Source organism: Canis lupus, chromosome 17 (genome assembly GCF_003254725.2).
Source record: "Canis lupus dingo isolate Sandy chromosome 17, ASM325472v2, whole genome shotgun sequence".
Taxonomy (NCBI): domain Eukaryota; kingdom Metazoa; phylum Chordata; class Mammalia; order Carnivora; family Canidae; genus Canis; species Canis lupus.
This window is the reverse complement of record NC_064259.1, coordinates 30,777,809-30,797,569: the sequence shown is the minus strand read 5'-3', so window position 1 is coordinate 30,797,569 and position 19,761 is coordinate 30,777,809. Positions and strand designations below refer to the sequence as shown.

Sequence of the window (19,761 nt, the reverse complement as noted above, 5' to 3'; positions counted from 1 at the left end):
CACACAATGTTTTCTCTTTCCTAAAGTAATGCCTGTTCTTTATAAACAATTTAAAAGAACTTTATCAAGCACAAAGAAGACATTTTTTTTTAAAGATTTATTTAGGGATCCCTGGGTGGCGCAGCAGTTTAGCGCCTGCCTTTGGCCCAGGGCGCGATCCTGGAGACCCGGGATCGAATCCCACGTCGGGCTCCCGGTGCATGGAGCCTGCTTCTCCCTCTGCCTATGTCTCTGCCTCTCTCTCTCTCTCTGTGTGACTATCATAAATAAATAAAAATTAAAAAAAATAAATAAAAAATAAAGATTTATTTATTTGAGGCGGGGGGAAGGCAGAGGGAGAGAGAGTCTTAAGCAGACTCTGTGCTAAGCACAGAGCCCCACTTGGGGCTCGATCTCACAACCCATGAGGTCACGACCAAGCCAAAACCAAAAGGCAAATGTGCAACCAACTGAGCCACCCAGGTGCCCCAAGAAACTTAAATCATCCTAACCTCATCACTAGAGAGAACTACTGTTAATATTCTTATGTATATGCTCCTGTCTTTTAGTACATGCAGACATGTGCTTTTCTTCATTTTATAAAAATGGAGTCTTAGTTTACATGCTGCTTTGTAATCCGCTCGTTTCTAGGCCAATCTCCTAGGTTATATTTTTGTATTGTCTTGACAAGAATTCTTCTTTCTTTCTTAATTTTTAAAAAAATAATACAAGGCACCTGGGTGGCTCAGTGGTTGAGCGTCTGCCTTTGGCTCAGGGTGTGATCCCAGGGTCCTGGGATTGAGTCTCACATCAGGCTCCCCACAGGGAGCCTGCTTCTCTCTCTCCCTGTCTCCATGTGTCTCTCATGAATAAATAAACAAAATATTTTTTTAATGAAAAATAAAAATAAATTATACAATCATTTCATGAAACTATCCTTTATTTTTTAAAAAAGATTTTATTTTATTTATTTATTCATGAGAGACAGAGAGAGAGAGGCAGAGACACAGGCAGAGGGAGAAGCAGGCTCCTTGTGGGAAGCCTGATGTGGGACTCGATCCCAGGACTCTAGTATCACGCCCTGAGCCAAAGGCAAATGCTCAACTGCTGAGCCACCCAGGTGTCCCATGAATCTATCCTTTAAAAAGCATTAAACAAATATATAGAGTGGGTTTGTCAGAGGAAATACAGCACCTGGTTGAATCTGAACATCAGATAAACAATAATTTTTTAGTATAAGTACACCCACATTATTATTATACATGAGACATAGTTGACACTTAAAAACCATTTGCTGGGGCACCTGGCTGGCTTAGTCAGAAGAGCCTGTGACTCTTCACCTTGGGGGCTGTGAGTTTAAGCCCCATGTTGGGTGTAGAGATAAATTAATGAATAAAAACTTAAAAAAAATTTTTTTTAAACCCTCATTTGTTGTTTATCTCAAATTCATACTTAAGATAAAAATAAAAATATAGGACACCTGTATTTTCACTCACTAAATCAGGCAAACTTAAGAAAGAGTAAAATAGAAAGAGGCACCTGAGTGCCTCAGTTGGATAGGCATCCAACTCTTGATTTCGGCTTAGGTCATGATCTCGGGGTTGTGGGATACAGCCCCACATTAGGCTCCATGCTCACAGAGGAGTCTGCTTGAGATTCTTTCTCTCCCTCTACTCCCCCTTCCCCACTCTGGCTCTCTCTCTCTTTATCATAAATAAATAAATAAATAAATAAATAAATAAATAAATAAATAATTTTTTTAAGGAAAGAGTAAAATGTGGGGATGCCTGGTTGGCTCAGTGGTTGAGCATCTGCCTTTAGCCCAGGGTGTGATCCCGGAGTCCCAGGATCGAGTCCCACATCGGGCTCGCTGTATGGAGCCTGCTTCTCTCTCTGCCTGTGTCTGTGCCTCTCTCTCTCTCTGTGTCTCTCATGAATACATAAAAATAAAACTATTAAAAAAAAAAGAGTAAAATGTGAAAGTCCCTCTTTTATGCTTTAACTCTTCTTTTTCCCAGTGACAACCACAGCTAACGGTTTGGCATATACACTTCCATTTTTGTTTGTTTGTTTAATTAACTACAGAGAAGCACATACAAATACCCAAATGCAATATTTATATAAAGAGAATTGTACTATGCACATCATTTTGCAACTTCCCATTTATCAAATGCCTTAAGATCTATCCAAGTGACTACATATCCATCTACCATATTCCTTTTGATGGCAACATGGCATATTGATGAGCAAAACTGTTGTTGGGCTTTTTAGGGGGCTATAAAAAGCAATGTGCTTGAGTCCTTTTACTTATAAGTTGTGCATGGGCATGTTACATAGATCTTTCCTTCTCTAAGTACCTCTACCATATGATTGCAATGGTAGAGACTAAGGTTTGGAGGTAGATTCTATATCCATCCCATCTATGTGGATCAGAAGAGTATACAATTCAAGCATATAAATTATTTTTACCATGGCTGGAGGGGCTCTCAGGATACAGACCCTGGACCATTGGGCCAGTTACAGGTCATAGGTTTCCATTACTCAACCTTGGGCATAAGTAAAACATCAATCATTCTTTGCCAGATCTTTCCTGATTCACTCCGTTGCTAACCTGCAGGTCCTCAGAGTCCTGCCCATGGACTATCATAATAGCTGCCACTGAGTTCTTCCTAAGGCTCAGCTGCTTTCAAAGTGCTCTACATTTGACTAATTTCGCCTTCTGGATAGTTATGAGGTAGACAAAATTATTACTCTCATTTTATAAATATGGAAACTAAGGATAGACAGGTGAAGTAATTTGCCCCCACATACAACTAGTTATCAGAAGGGAGGTGGGAGTTGGTGGAGAGGTCAGTGTGGCCTAGGAGAAGAGATGGTTGTAAGTTCAATTCACCAGAAAGCCTTGTGCTTTTCAAATAATGTGATGCGTAAGAACAAGTACTCAGGAGCCAGACTGTTTAAATCCACATTCTTCTCATAACTAATTGTATTTCAGAAACCAATGCTGCCAACTGTCTCCAAAAAACTCCTTAGAACAAATGGATTTTATACTATCTTCATATGTTTACTAAGCTTTTATATCAAATCAGAATTATAAAAAGTGACAATCCTCAAATTCTGAACAGGACATGACTAAACAGCTTGTTTTGAAGTGCAGAAAATAGTGTTTTCCATGTAAAAAGGACAAAGTTTTCCAGGTCAATCCACAAATGATGATTTAATCAAGCCAATTGCCCATGTCAGGTAAAGAGCAAAGGAATAGTCTGTCCCTTTTCCTGGGCAAAGGACTGGCCAGAATGTATTAACGGATCTCTCCACTCCTCTAGCATCCCACAGACCCCAACTGGGCAGTCCACCTCATACAGCCCAAACCAGCCAAAGTGCCCTGAAGTTGAAATAAAATTGCCTTCCAATCCCAGTCTAAGCTTCTCCAAACTGAATGACTTTCCTTTGGCTTTGGGAGAGAAACAAACACTACTTTAATTGACAAGCACTTTAATCGTCCCCAATATTTTCTCTATTTTCAAATGGCTGCTGGTTGTCTACATGGATCTTCACGTCCCCTCCCCCCTTTTTAAAGATTTTATTTATTATTTATGAGACACAGAGCGAGAGGCAGAGACTGTGTGGGGAGCCCGATGCGGACTCAATCCCAGGACCCTGGGATCAGGACTGAGCCAAAGGCAGCCACTCAACCACTGAACCACCCAGGTACCCCTCTTCCTGCCCTTTATTCAGTGTTAAGCAAGCGATGTAAAAGGTTCAAGTAGTGTGAGGGGAAGATATTTGGGGGCAGGGGAAGGAAAGGAGATAAAAATTATTGATGGCTCACTACGGACAGACACTATTGCAACCGGAAACACATTTCCTCATCATTACCCATTAGTTAAGGTGAGGAAATAAGTCTAGGGAGGTGAAATAACATGCTTGGGTCCCACAGCTTTAAGGGACAAAGTGGAGATTTAAATCAGGAATCCCCAGTGCTCCTACAAGGGCACTCTTGGGCATGTGGAGTACCACACCACAGCCTCTAAACCCGTCCCATTTCCTCCACCCCCTATGAACTGTGGTTTTCTAAAAGCACGAAGTCTGTTTTTTCTACTTTTTCCATAATGGCTCTCATGGCAGTTAATAGCTGGGTATTTGGTGGTAACTGGGGGGGAAGGCAAGGGGGCAGAACAGGCACTGATTGTGTGGGTAGGCTGTTTATACCTGTGGCTTATAGGCATATAGTCTCATCACAGGTTTTGAAAGAAGTCATAATGACTGTGGGTGGGACCCGAAGATGAAAAGCACTTTAAATATTTTAAGTACAAAAAAATGGCAGAAAAATTCATAGGAGGCATTACTAATTTTTCCAGGCTATAACTAAAAGATCATATGGTTTACCTCTTTAGAATTCTACAGAAGAAAGATCTAATTTTCCCAGGGAGAAATTGAGCCATTCTGACCTCCGGTCATGGCCATGATCCAAACAGTTTATATAATCTATCTGGGAAACTGGAGAGAGTTCACATCAAACCTGGCAGTTACAAAAGGACCCTGTCTCATGGAATTACCCATGCTTAGCTCCTTCCTGTGGTTCAAAACGTTTCAGGGAAATAGTAATGTCAAGATAACCCCCTATTGTCATATTCTGTTATGTGTTAGAGCTTTAAATGATTTACCTCAGTTTTGTTTATATAATACTTACATATTCAGATATTCAAAATGAATCAACAGTGAAAATTAAGCCTCCTTCTAACAATCACTGTTAGCAATTTCTCTCTCTTTTTTAAGATTTTATTTTATTTTTTAAGCAATCTCTACACCCATTGTGGGGCTCAAACTCACAACCCTGGGATGGAGAGTCGTTTGCTCCACCAACCAAGCAGGTGCCCCACTTTTGCCAGTTTCTTTTTTTTTTTTTTTTTTTTTTTTTTTTTTTTAAATTTTTATTTATTTATGATAGTCACAGAGAGAGAGAGAGGCAGAGACACAGGCAGAGGGAGAAGCAGGCTCCATGCACCAGGAGCCCAACGTGGGATTCGATCCCGGGTCTCCAGGATCGCGCCCTGAGCCAAAGGCAGGCGCCAAACCGCTGCGCCACCCAGGGATCCCTTTTTGCCAGTTTCTTAACATGGGTTTTAATACACAAAAATTGGTCAAAATAGTAGCAGAGCGCCATTTCACACTATTCTAACCGAGCCAAGTATGCTTCCTGTTATGACATATACGAAGTCTTCTTTTATCTTCAGCAATACTGAAAGAATCTACAAAAAAATTGAAAGACAGGGCTGTAAAAAGGGAACAAAGGGCCACTTGCATTAACCACGAGGATGGGTACACATATTAGAAAGCATTACTTGATATTGTGAGGGCTTTTTTCCAACCTCTCCTCTTCTGCAAATAGCTTGCTTTCCTTTTAAAATCAGTAATTCAATTATCTAGGGGCGCCTGGGTGGCTCTGTCGGTTGTGTCTGCCTTTGGCGCAGGTCATGATCCCTGGGTCCTGAGACTAAGTCCTGTGTCTGGCTCCCTGCTCCCTGCTCCGCGGGAGAGCCTGCTTCTCCCTCTCCCTCTGCCTGCAGCTCCCCCTGTTTGTGTTCACACGCTCTCTCTCTGTCAAATAAATAAATAAAATATATATTTTTAAAAAGCCTTAAAGGGACGCCTGGGTGGCTCAGTGGTTGAGTGTCTGCCTCTGGCTCAGGGCATGATACCAGCATTCTAGGATCAAGTCCCACATCAGGCTCCCTGAAGCGAGCCTGTTTCTCCCTCTGCCTCTGTCTCTCATGAATGAATAAATAAAATCTCTTAAAAAGTTAAAAAAATTGAAAAGCCTTAAAAAATAATTCAATTATCTAAATTATAGCATAGGAATGAGGATGTCTATCTTGACCCAATAACCAAAATATGTTAGACATTTTGATTCAAGCTTTCAGGAATGAGGATGTCTGTCTCGACTCAGCACCCAGAATATTTTAGACACTTTGATTCAACCTTTTTTGTGAAGCCTAATAAGAAAATGCTATTTAACGTTCTCAAGACATGTTACTAACATGGAGGGCAATACAGCACAAGCTAGATCACTGTAATCCGAGGGGATCTATTTGTTTTCTCCCTTTTAAGAACCTGTGGGGATAGTACTTTCTTCACTTAGACTCCTGCAGAAGTCACAGACTCCTAGGGATGGCTCCACTGTATGGATGCCCCCTCAAAAAATTGACACTTCCATGCTTACAAAGACACTGCTGTTTCCCAGGTGTCATGTCATGGCACGTGGTTCATTAGAAGTCCACAAAGACGCCTTGTCTTTTAAGATCCGTGTGACTCTTGGGACGCCTGGGTGGCTCAGCGGTTTAGCGCCTGCCTCCAACGCAGGGCGTGATCCTGGAGTTCCGGGATCCGGTCCCACATCGGACTCCTTGCATGAAGCCTGCTTTTCCCTCTGGCTGTGTCTCTGCCTCTCTCATTCTGTGTCTCTCATGAATAAATAAAATCTTAAAAAAAAAAAAAAAAAAGATCCGTGTGACTCTTCTATTGGAATTAAAAGTGGTAAGGAGTGAGGGTAGGTGAATGTGTGTGTGTGTAGAGGTGCAGAGGGAGGGCGTTTATCTCCTGAGCAGTGATAAGGCAGAGATGGAAGAGGCGATAAAATTAAAAAAAAAAAAAAAAAGCAGATGCTGACAGCTTAGCATCTCCAATGCTTTGCTGGCTCGGAATTCTAGGCACTATGTCCAATTTTTCGACCCCACTGGGCAATTTTGCACCAGCCAAGTAATCTCTTTGTGATTCTGTGTCAGCATAGAAAATAGTTATGCTACTAACAGGTGACTCAGCGAAATGATTCTCAAGAATTGTCTTTTGTCACTCGTCAACCCCCTTGCCTTCTGACTCTGATGACAGAAGATCTGAACCCCCACCAGAGAAAACCAAGACCCAGAGTCTTCTGTTGACTTCTAACCATAAGCCATGTTACATGTCTAAAGAATCAAACAGATAGAAAGACACACCTAGAGGAAAACCTCAAACCTCCTCTAGCAGTTTTTGCCCCGGCCCCTTCCACTGAGCAAAGGGCCTTTATCTTCAAGCAGATTCCCTTCACCAACTTTATTTCAGACCTCATCTCCTGCCTAGCTACACGGTAGTGACATGAGAGCGCTGCATACATTTTCCTTTGCTGAGATCAAACTGCAACTGCAATTACTTCTGAATGCGATTATTTGGCTAATGTCTATCTCCCCAGCTGAAGAGCAAGCTCTGTGAGGGTGACTGAGGACCTTGTCTGAATGAGATAACTGAATGAACAGTTTTTGGATGCACAGATGAATACATCATCCCAATTGCCCATGGATTCCAATAAAGTGGAGGTTCATTCTAGTGGGAGACCTCATTGCTAGACAATGAGTGGGTCTTCCACTTTTCACTGAGCAGCCAGCCAATGCTGGGCACTATATTACTCCAGCCCAAGTGGCTAAATTGTCTGCACCCACTGAGCCATGTTGGAGCATTTCTGAGACACCAAGAGAAGGAGGCCTCCAAGAGAAGTTGATGAAGAAAAAAGGAAGTAGAAGAGGAAGGAAAAAAAAAAAAAAAAAAAAGGAAGTAGATGAGGCAGGTCTTGATTTGTCCTTCTACAAAAAGAACCTGAGGGAAGAACTGGGAGTCACACCCCCTTCTTAGCCAGCTTTTCCTTCTTTTTGCCCTCGGGTTCAAAGATGGCTCCTGGGTTACTGGGGTTTTATCTTACCTTCAACTATTCTCAATTAATTAAAGCAAAGCCTAAATAGACAACCAGAGGCCATGTCCTATAGCTGTTCCCACTCATTCGTCTTTTCCCGGGCAATGGATGGAAACCCAGAAAGTCGGCCGGCTGCAGGCACCCTGACGGCGACCAGCTCGGCGACCAGCTCGGCGACCAGCTCGGCGACCAGCTCGGGGCTTCCCCCTGGGTCCCGGGCAGCAGCCCGACCCAGGGGGGGTGAGCGGCAGGGCTGGGGGCCCGCAGCCCAGGCCGAGTTCAACCCACCTTCCAGCTCTGCAAAGCCGAGCACCACATCTGACGCCCTGCCCTGCCTGTCTTTGACCTCCAGGGCCGTAATGGTGCAGCCCCAGGAGATGATGTCCACTTTGAGCAGGTCAGACTGCAGCTGGAACTTCTCCACTGTCCCTGCCCCTGAGGGCAGGTCCCCGAACACGGCTCTAGTCACCGAGACCATGGGCAAAGCCAGGGGCGGGCAGCGACTCCCGGCCCCGGGAACTGCAGCCGCGAGGCAGGAGCGGGAGAAGTTTGCTGGAGAAGAGGCGGGACGCGGCCCAGGCCCCTCCCCTTCCTTGCCTAGATTCAGGGAGTGACCATTCCTGCAAAAAATATCCCCTGGCGACTTTCTGAATCTTTCCTTTGCCTGAGGGTGACAGGAAGGCAAAATTTCCAGACCGTCTTTTCCTTCGCTAACTCTGGCTGCATTGCATGTTGGGAGTGGTAGTCTTTGAAAGGTGAAATTGCATCTTGGGGCCTGTAGTCTTTCTACGGGCCAAACCCAAACCCTGAATCTGCGGGATGCTACCCCCGTTCCTGGCACGCGGTTCTCAAACAGGTGCCAGTGAGCTAGCAGTGAGCTAGCTGTTCATTAACGTTGGTGGCAGACTTTCAGATGAAATCCTGGAAAACACAGAGAGCAGAATTAGACACAGACGAATGTGGGGGGTGGGGGTGGGGTAGGAGATTCTGGTTTTAAATGAACTCTTTGATCTCGAGGAGAAAGAAGTACAGAAGCGCAGAGGTGATTTAGAGAAAGGGCAAGTAAGTGCAGGCCACTCTGAACACTGAAGAGTCATTCTGTTTGTCCCACACAGTGAAGCTCTGGACATGCTTGTGCTGGCTGTGGACCTACAGTAGCAGCCCAGCTGGACAGAATCAAGTGTAGATAAGGTAGGGCTTGGTTCCATGGAGGTGGTCAGAGACAGCATCTGACTTTCTTTACCTCAGGGCTCTGGGGAAGGGCCTTGAGGATCTACCCCATTTAGTTCATGAAATCCAAAATTCCTTTAAGAAGGGATTAAGGGAGGGTTCCCTGGGTGGCTGAGTCAGTTAAGATCATGATTGAGGGTTATGGGATCAAGTCCCAGGCTCCCTCCTCCATAGGGGAAGTCTGCTTGCTTGGGGATTTTCTCCCTTTGCCCCTCCTCCAGCTCACATGCTCACTCGCTCTGTCTCTGTCTCTCAAATTAATAAATAAATCTTTAAAAAAAGAGAGAGAGGGGGATCCCTGGGTGGCTCAGGGGTTTAGCACCTGCCTTTGGCCCCAGGCGCGATCCTGGAGTCCCCGGATCGAGTCCCACGTCGGGCTCCCGACATGGAGCCTGCTTCTCCCTCCTCCTGTGTCTCTGCCTCTCTCTCTCTATGTCTATCATAAATAAATAACTAAATAAATCTTAAAAAAAAAAAAAAAGAGAGAGGAAGAGAGAAAGAAGGAATTGAGGGAATATTTATTGAGTTCCCCCCTAAATGTCACATACTGTACTTTCATTATCTCTTTTCTACAAGCAGAAAAGGGGTGGTGGGAGAGGAAAAGACAACAGATCATGCTGTAGAGTGCCTCAAAATTACCTGAGATTTTTCAAGAATGTGTATTTACAGGCTTATTCCTGGAATTTCTGATTCTGTGAGTCAAGGGCAAGACTCAGGAATCTGCCCCTTTCATTTCCTAGGTTATTCTAATGCAGATTATCTGGGACCAGACTTTGAGAAATGCTACTTAACAGTTTGATGACTGATCTCTTGTGGGTTTTTTTTCCCCAAAAATAGGCTCTGATGCCATAAGACTAAGATAGAGCTCCTAAAGTCCTTAACAGGATTGTCATATAAAATACAGGAGCCTGTTTCTTTGCTAAATGTGTCAAATCTAGACAGTACTGGGCCTAGGAAGGAGGAGGATGCTGGAAACCAGAAGACATGTTTTACTTGACCACCTTTAGACTCATCTATGCTTGACACTGCTTTCAGTTTGGTTTCTAGGTTCTGCAGCAGGAATCCAACTAGACCGCAGTAAGCGCCAAAATGCATCCATGGTTGGAAAATGAGGAGAACTGGAATCGTGTTCCTGGAATCAGATGCTAATGCAACATAACTGTTTCTCAGCCCTCTCTGTCTGCAGTTTGAAGGAATATTTAACATTCTTGCCACAAGCCTCAATTCTCATTCATGAAGCAGGGGAATTGTGATAGCAAAGGAAAAAGAGAGCTTGCAACAAGCCTTGGTGAAGCGAAACACATAATAACAAAAAGACCCAAACAAGTCAAATTACAGACTGCCCCAGCCTCACACAATAGCCGATAGCGCTCTTGCGTGCTGCTTCATCAGAAATTCTCATAAACTCTGCAATCCTCATCAGCCCACTTCACATTTGTGGCTGATTCATATACGAGCCCTTTCGGCAATGCTGTGTTAGCACTGATGTCTCAGACTCTCTTCTGTGGGCAGGAAGACTGCATTTTCTTTTCTCAGCCTCCAGTTCTCAATGTTCTGCCAAGCTCATGTTGTCACAGAAAGAGATAAATGCATTTGAATGGCCAAAGCCAAGTGTCACTAAGGGAGGTATTGTAGCTAGGCTTGGTAGAAAATGAAACAGACTATGATGTCTCTCTAAGATGTAAGGGGACATTTCTTTATTTCACTTTCCTTTCACTTTTAAGGGCTTAACATATTGTTCTAACTAGAACTAGCTTGTGCTAGGTCAGCTGTCAGGCCTGAACCTTGACTTTTCTTACCAAAATATCCCATTTTCCTAGTGATACTCTAAAGGGATATTTGTACACTTGGGACATCTGGCTGGCTCAGACGGTAGAGCACGTGGCTCTTGATCTCAGGGTCATGAGTTCAAGCCTCATGTTGGGTGTGGAGCCTACTTAAAATAAATATATTAAAGGAATATTTGTGAACTTAAAAAAAAAAAAAAGGAAGAAGAGGCACCCTAAATCGAAGGAAATATTTTCCATCTCCAAGGTTGGATTAGGTCAGAAGTAAGATAGTAACTTTGAAAACGAAGCATTGTCAAATTCAAGGAAGTATTTATTTTTATTTTTGGAATGGGCACCAAGGGTGAAGTTATGAGGTAAAAAGAGAAGGAATTGTAACATTTATGTCAAGAGGAGTTGCTTAAAATAGATACCTTTTCTCTCAACCAGAGAGTGTGGTGCCAGGGTAGACAGGTAAAGAATAAGGTCAGTTTTTCTTCTTTGCTAGAGGTTAATCTCCAAAGTTGAGTGCTTGGGGTGCTAGGAATGAGGAGATCTGAGTCCTTGGACCCTGGGCCCTACCTCCTCATTCTGTATAGACACTGCAGGTGTGCTGCTCCTGGGACCCATCAGACCCAGGGCCCATGGAAATGGCTCCAAAGCTTTAAGCCGTTGACAAGGTGTTAGGCAGAGGAAAGTCTCTGAGCCATAATAATAAAACCAACTCACCACACCTCACAGTTTGTCTATAAAGAGACCCAGAATAGCTTCTTTTCAGTTGATTAGTTACCATCTTCCTGTTGGCTTTGTCATTGCTCTGAACTCGAATAGTGTTTATCGTCAGTTCTCTTCATTGGGCACTCAACTATGCAGTGTCTTAGATCATTCTTTATCTTTCCATGAGTACATTTTGTTGTTACTGTTTACTCAATTATTGGCTCCCTGACTTGATATTTTGACTCATACACTTTTTGCAACCTCAACAACACTATATGTGGTTTCAGAAGAAACCTACTCATCTGGAAGCTCAGAATACCTGGGAGAACCCCAACAGGATCACCAGAGGCAGAATTCTTTACACTTCAACTCACCTGTTTCATCAATAATTTTGGAGTGATTGCTGGGGAAAGTATGATGAGGGCAGGAGAAAAGTTGTTGAGGAAGATGGATTAAATTTTGCTGTATGACATGTTCATTCATCAAAGATTCATTAAGTATGTGCCAGGCACTGTGCTAAGCTCTGGTTGCCCATTGATATGTAAAACCTGATCCTTGAGACACCTGGGTGGTTCAGTGGTTGAGCATCTGCCTTTGGCTCAGGTCATGATCCCGGGGTTCTGGGATCGAGTCCCACATCAGGCTCTCTGCAGAGAGCCTGCTTCTCTCTCTGCTATGTCTCTACCTCTCTCTCTGTGTCTCTCATGAATAAATAAATTAAAAAAAAATCAGGATCCTTGCCTTCAAGAAGGTTACAGTCTTAATATGATACAATGCTCATCTCTATCTTCCAGAAAGCCTTCAGTAAAATCTTCAGAATTCATTACCAGTGTTGAATGAAAAAAAAAACACTGGGACTGGCCTCAAAGGAGTTGTAGTTTCAGGATTGCCCAGAGATGTTCAGCTTTATTAGGACTATTTTAGAATTTCCTAGCATCAAACACGGGGACTGGCAATTTTAGATGCTCAGTAAATAATCATTGAGTGAATACATGATGCATTCATATTTACAATGCTGTAATGGAAAACTGGCTCTGATATCAGAAAACCTGGGTCCAAAAGGCATTGGAACTTACTGGCCAGGCAATTTGTTCAACCACTCTGAACTTCAGTTTCCTCAACTATGAAATGGGAATAATATCCTATTTTTATTGGGATTGGTCCATCCGATTTTTATTAATTGGTTCTTAGTAAATATAAAGTGCTAAAAATGTACTGGCACCATGATAAACACCTCTAGTGAATCAGACACTGTTACCTGATACAGAAACTGAGACTTATTGAGGTTAAGTAACTTGTTCAAGGTCACATGATTTCTAAGTCAGGAAATCAAGATTTGATCCTGGGCACTTTGACTGCAGAGATAGGAGCATTTAACTACTTCTGTATATGCTGCCTGGTACTGCGGTCAACTGAGAACCTGGATTCCAAAGCAATTCTAATATATTACGCCAGTGTAAAATGTTCATCTCCTAATTTTTATGGTAATTACAAGTTTAAAAAATGAGTTTCTGGAATTAGGTCACATTGAGCTCAAGAGGGCATTGCATTCATTTACTGTAGGTTAAGAAGGGCCCAAGGAGAAGAGCTAGTCCTTGGCACCCATACACTCTGGAAAGGAGGCTCTCATCGCCTCCAGACCTGTTATATTGTCATTTGTTTACTTATTAGGTCTTCTGTCAAGAAAATGAAAGCTCCAGGAGAGCAAGAATTTTCACTGCTGTATCCCAATAACTAGAACAGATTAGAAGATCACTAAAAAATATGTGGGACAGGATGTGAAGCATCTCTTGTACATAGCTGGTAGGAATCTCAATTGATAAAACCATGTTGGAGGACAACCTGTCAATATCTAATAAAGTCAAATTGCATGTAACCCAGCAATTCCGTGTCTTGGAATATACACTAGATGATTTTTTGCATACAGGTTTAAGAATATTTATAGCAGTATTATGCGTAAGATACAAATTTGAAATCAACCTAAGTCCAGCAATTTGAAAATGGATAAAAAGATTTTGGTATATATCCATGTAACACAATATGACATAACAGGAAAATAAATGCACTAGGGACTCCACAGGCCTTCAGGCATAAATTTCATAATTAAATGTTTTTTTTTTTTGGGATCCCTGGGTGGCGCAGCGGTTTGGCGCCTGCCTTTGGCCCAGGGCGCGATCCTGGAGACCCGGGATCGAGTCCCACATCAGGCTCCGGTGCATGGAGCCTGCTTCTCCCTCTGCCTTTGTCTCTGCCTCTCTCTCTCTGTGTGTGTGACTATCATAAATAAATAAAAATTAAAAAAAAAAAATTTAAAAAAAATGTTTTTTTTTAATATTTATTTATTTGACAGAGAGAGAATGAGAGAGCACAAACAGGAGGATTGGCAGAGGGAGAGAGAGAGAAGCAGACTCCCTGCTGAGCAGGGAGCCTGATGGATGTGGGACTCCATCCCAGGATCCTGGGATCATGACCTGAGCTGAAGGCAGACACTTACCTGACTGAGCCACCCAGGCGCCTCTATAATTATGTTAAGGAAGAAAAAAATAGTACAGAAGGATGCAGGAATATCATTTATAACAAATACTAAACCTTGCAAAATAAGCTAGATCTCCCTGAATTTAAGCCATTAGTCTAGGATCATTTAGCTTGAGGGGGTTGTAGAACTAAGATTTTAATCCAGAGCACTTTCTACTACATCCTTCAGCCTCAGGTAAGCACTAATAGTCAGATATGTATTAAACCCTCATAGTGCTCTGGAAACCCTGTTGGTTGATCTTTCCTTAGTTTGAGTGAATGATGTTGCCAAGGGAGTGGTTTGGGGGGGATGTCTTTTCTTTCCCCTCACTTTTTGATATGAATAATAGATGTTTAATCAATGTCATGTAAAGAAGCTTCAAAACCAGTCCCTCATTCATTCCCTTTTACTTGATTGTGGCACCTATTTATACAAATTATAAAGCCTCAACTGGCCTGAGCACATTCTTTGGTTTTATTTTATTTTATTTGTTAATGTTTTATTTATTTATTCATGAGAGACACACACACACAGAGGCAGAAACACAGGCAGAGGGAGAAGCAGGCTCCATGCAGGAGCCCAACGCAGGACTCGATCCCGGGACCCCAAGATCAAGCCTCGGGAGGAAGGCAGGCGCTAAACTACTGAGCCACCCAGGGATCCCTCTTTGGTTTTATATAGAATGGATAAACACTTCGAGTTGTCCTTTGTAACAGCAATACTTTCAAGAATCAGAACTCTTTTAATTCTACAAGTTATAAACCAGCTCATGTTTGGCTTAGGCAAAAAAAGGAAAGGGAAATTATTATAACATAGTGAAAAGTCTATGAATGAATCTACCTTTAGGCATGGCTGGATCTGAGCTAAAACTCTGTCAAGAGAACTTGGTTTCGGGGCTGCCCGGTGGCTCAGTGGTTTAGTGCCGCCCTCAGCCCAGGGCCTGATCCTGGAGACCCGGGATCGAGTCCCACGTCAGGCTCCTTGCATGGAGCCTGCTTCTCCCTCTGCCTCTCTCTCTCTTTCTCTCTCTCTGTCCCTCATGAATAAATAAATAAAATCTTTAAAAAAAAAAAAAGATTAAAAAAAAAAAGAGAACTTGGTTTCTCTCTTCCTCTTGTTCTGTTTTCTGATGTGTTGGCCCCATTTTCAGACTGTTTTCTCTACCTATGATTCCTAGCATCTCCAAACTTATATTATCCCTAGACTAGCAATCTCAGGACATAGGAAGCCTCACAATCCCAAATAGCATCAACAAAATTATCCCAGTGTTGAATCTTACCAGGTTATGTGCTCTTCTGAGCCAATTGCCTGGTGCTTGGTAGGGTTGAGTCACCTCACTTATAGCAATGTGGGCTGGAGGAGAGTGGGGAGCGACTCTCTAAGGGAAGATCTAGATGCTAGTCTCAAAGTGAAAATGGATACCAAACAGGCAACAGCAGCATTTGCCCACCAAAAAGAGTCATGGGGTAATTTTGTCAGAGAATTGTGAATGGGTTAGAGAAATAAGAAATAAATGCACAGGGAATTCTTGCAGAGAATTCAAGCACTTAATTTTTGACACATCAAAATACCTGTGTCTCAAGAAGAGCTATCAACACTTTGTCAGTGGTTTCGTAGCAGGTGTGCCACATCCTCACTTCTTATCTTTGTCCGCTTCGGTCTCCTGACTAAAGTGGTAGTGACGCAAACTTGCTTGAACCTTTCTCAACATCTTCAATCACCCTGCTGTTTTTCAAAGGACAAGAGCTGCCAACATTCTAGAAAGAACACGAGCTCAGACTCAGCCGAGCCTGAAGTAGATTCACCCCTGCCTCCTCCTCTTCTATGAACAAGAGAATTGCTCTCTGAGTTCGTCTGGACTCCCTCCCTCATAATGTGGAATCTTATATCAAAAAGCATGGCTGAAAAGAAGTCTTGGCAGAAAGTAACATTCAAGCATTTAAAACATTTAAAGATGATCTGACCCACATAAATGTGGAGACTTTGCTCTTGTGGTTTTGCCAGGCTGATTAAGTAAACTTCGATTCAGTATCTGTGATACCTGCTAACCAGTCATAGTGTGGTCTTAATTTCTCTAGGATACATGTTCAAGGGGTCCCAAGGGGCATATACTTCTTACTTTTATAATTTCTCGCTTCTGAATGGATCACATTTGGCTCTGCTTGAAAGATAAATTTCTGACAAGATGTGACAAGCATGTTTTGTTATTGTTGTTTTTCCAAATTAGAGCTTTGGAAAGTTACTCTTTGATTACTTAGAATTAGGTTTGGCTGCCTATAATGGAGATCCAAAATAATGGTGGCTCAAGAAAGATACAAGTTTTCTTTTTCCTCCAAAACAGTCCAGAGGTAGGTATGTCAAGATCCGGGATTTTAGAGATGCCTGGGTGGCTCAGCAGTTAAGTGTCTGCCTTCCGTCCAGGGTGTGTTCCTGGAGTCTGGGGACTGAGTCCTGCATCAGGCTTCCTGCATGGAACCTGCTTCTCCCTCTGCCTATGTCTCTGTCTGCCTCTCTCTCTTGTGTCTCTCATGAATAAATAAATAAAATCTTAAAAAAAAAAAAGATCTGGGATTTTTAAAAATTTTTTTAAATTTTTATTTATTTATGATAGTCACACAGAGAGAGAGAGAGAGAGGCAGAGACAAAGGCAGAGGGAGAAGCAGGCTCCATGCACCGGGAGCCCGACGTGGGATTCGATCCCGGGTCTCCAGGATTGCGCCCTGGGCCAAAGGCAGGCGCTAAACCGCTGCGCCACCCAGGGTTCCCAAGATCTGGGATTTTACCCTATTTGCAAGTTAATAAATTACTGTTTCATGGATTCTGACTGAAAACACAGACTCCTGGGTCTAAGACAAAGGATTTCATTTCTCACTGCATAGCAAGCAGCATATGCATTCTGCTGGGGCTGGTTGCCTATGCCCCCCAAGAGTCACAGAGGCAACACAGAGGAACCAAGGTGGACGTGATATGTACAGTGGATTTACATTACAACTGGAACCTACCACTTTTATAATGAGTGGTAAGCAAGCCTGCTCTTTGTCTGGGAGAAGACGGATCTGCTCACTGCAAACTCAACCTCGAGAAATGGTTGCCTCCAGAGTAGGCTTTGAATTCTTAGTATACCCAAAAAGGATGTTCAGGGATGCTCAGGGCCTTGGTGGATTGCTTCTCTCAACGAGTAGTCCAAGGTTAGTATGGCAGCTCTGCTCAATGTGGTCATCTGGTACATAAGTTCCCTCTAGCTTGCTGCTTCACTACCTGAAGGGTATGACCTAAAGTCCATTTAGCTAAGGAAGTATGCCACCATGTCCACATTGAGAGTCACAGCTTGAAGGGGAGCATGTGAGGAGTGGGGGATATTGAAGAAGGAGCAGGCCCCTTCCCTTTGAGGATACATCCTGAAAGTTCATACATTACCTCCACTCATATCACAGTGGCTTATAACTTATTCACATAATTGTATCAAACTTCAGAATAGGTTGATTTTGTGCCAAATTTTACCAAATTGATCATGTCTCCCTCCCTGCAGGTGGGCAAGACAATCACTAACAAGGTTAACTTTGTTCTAACAGGGTCTTAGTAGAAGTCTGCCAAAAATCACAATATATTATTAAAAAAAAAAAGGCTAAGAATGAAGGCCCTTTTGAATGGTTTTGGGAATATCAGGTGGTAAACCAAGATGGGTGGCATTGACTGCTAAAACGGTGTGGCTTCTCCAGGAGGAAAGGGAAGAGAAAGCAAGGAAGGGAAGGTATAGCATCCTAATAACAAACACTGCAGTGCAGCTGAGACCTTGGGCATGAAGCCAGGACAGGAAAGCTTACCAGAAAAGCCTTTGTTTGGACTCTTGTGGCATATTCTGGTGGAAATAAATGGCTGAGTGAATTTATTGTAGCAACTTTGGGGCATGAGGAGAGGCTTGACTATTGATAAATAGGCAAAGAATCTGGGTAGATGGAAGAAGTCTTGCAGACACCACAGGACCTAGCTCAAAAGGTCAAGAGGCATATCAAGTGGTTTTAGCCAGAGTCAAGGAGGTCAGTGAGCCCATAAAATGATTCCAGAAAATGGACTTGTGCCCTGTTCCAGAGAGAGACCTTTCCTCCCTGGCCTGTTGAAGATTGCCCACTGGCTGTGGTGTGGATTACAATCAGCAGGTCAGAGGTCTGTAGGCAAATTCTGCCCTCCTTTGGGTAGATTTGAATAGGGAAAATTTAAGCCCCATTTCTGTTACTCTTCAAAAAGCTAACACTGAATTTAGGTCAGAGAATTGCAACAGACTTGGCCATTTCTTCTAGGCTTACCCACATTTTATAAAGAAGTGCAGTTGTACCAGGGCCAGGTGAAGTCAGAAGGAGATAAAATACGACAGGGCCTCTGTGTGGTTTTTTTTCTGACACTAAATGTATCATGTTTTTACAGATACCAACCAATTCTATGACACTAACTGGGTGCCCAACAATTCAATTCTGACACCCTTTACCTAGAGTTTGGGTCCGATCTCATGGGTTAGAGGGCCTGGTCCCATGGGCTGGCACACACACCAGTTGCAAGTGGACTATGAGGGTTTACCCTGACTACAAATTTGGGAGTTGCCATGAGTCCCTTCAGATCTGATAATTTGCAAGAATGACTCATAGAACTCAGGAAAAACACTTGACTTAGGTTTACCCGTTCATTCTAAAGGTTCTACTTCAGGAACAGCAAAGTGGAGGAGACACATAAGATAAGTTATGGGGGTGGTCAAGGTGAGGACTGGGGATTGGTGCAGAGTTTCCATGTTCTTTCCTGGAGTGCCATCTCCAAGCACATGAATGTCTTCACCAATCTGTCCTTTAGGGTTTTTCTCAAGGTTTCATTAGGTAGGCAAATTTGATTAAAGCTCTGGCCATTGGTGATCGAACTCAATTTCCACTCTTCTTCCCTCCCTGGAGGTCAAGGGGTGAGGTAGAAAATTCTAACCCTCTAATTACTTGGTTGGTTTTTCTCCAGACAGTTCTCAACCTGGAGTTCTTAGCCCCTTGACACAGCCCAAGGGTTGTTTCATTAGCATAAGACACTCATCACTTAAGACATTCTTATCATTCAAGAGAGTCCAAAGGTTTGGGGAGCTACGTGCCAGAAAGTAGAGACAGAGACCAAATATTTTTTATTTTCCCACAGCCCCCAACTGTGCCCTGCCACCCACTCTGTCTTCAGGGAGTAACCAAGGTCAAGGAGGAGGAAACTTTGGTGCACTTTAGAATTTCTGAGGACTGTATTAAAAATATAGATTCCTGGGTCTGACTTTCAGTGGCTCAGTGACTCTTCTTAGTCATTGAGGGAGGGACTTGGGTATCTGTATTTTTTTTTTTTTTAAGATTTATTTATTCAGGAGAGACACGCAGAGAGAGGCAAAGACATAGGCAGAGGGAGAAGCAGGTTTCCTGCAGGAAGCCTGACGCAGGACTTGATCCCAGGACCCCGGGTATCTGTATTTTTAATAAACTCCCTAAATGATTCCCATGCTCACTGAAGTTTGAGAATCATGCGTTTCCTTGAGTTGTACCCCACACTCCCAACACCATTCCTTCCAGAAGTATGTCCAATCATGCCCTAAACAAAGGGCCCCAAGTCTGACTGCAGGTTATGTTCTTCCCCTAAAGATGAGAAAGAATTACAAGTGGGTGCAGAGGACCCCAAGCCGAGGTCAATCTTGAGGATCCTGGAGAGTCTGCCTCAGTTTGGAATCAGAAACTCAGAAAAAGGAATCAGAATTAACAGTGGTCTGTGGCTGTTGGGTGCCAGGCTGTGCATTGTTAGGTGTTTTACCTAGTTTATCTGCCTGAGAG

The 19,761-nt window shown here is 43.1% G+C and overlaps 1 protein-coding gene across 3 annotated transcripts in view; it reads right to left on the bottom strand.

The window, feature by feature from the left end:
* Positions 1–19,761, bottom strand: part of GALM (galactose mutarotase) — a 109,978-nt gene that overhangs the window by 43,154 nt on the left and 47,063 nt on the right. Inside the window, exons 1-2 of one of the 3 annotated variants that reach the window (XM_049095704.1) lie at positions 7,991–8,112; positions 6,203–6,461 (exon numbers count right to left, since the gene is read on the bottom strand). In XM_049095704.1, the coding sequence (XP_048951661.1) occupies positions 6,203–6,230 (28 nt within the window). In that variant the 5' untranslated portion in view covers positions 6,231–6,461; positions 7,991–8,112. Of the gene's footprint in view, positions 1–6,202; positions 6,462–7,990; positions 8,395–19,761 lie in introns of those variants that run through there. The other 2 variants (XM_049095703.1, XM_025454140.3) reach the window with 2 other exon arrangements.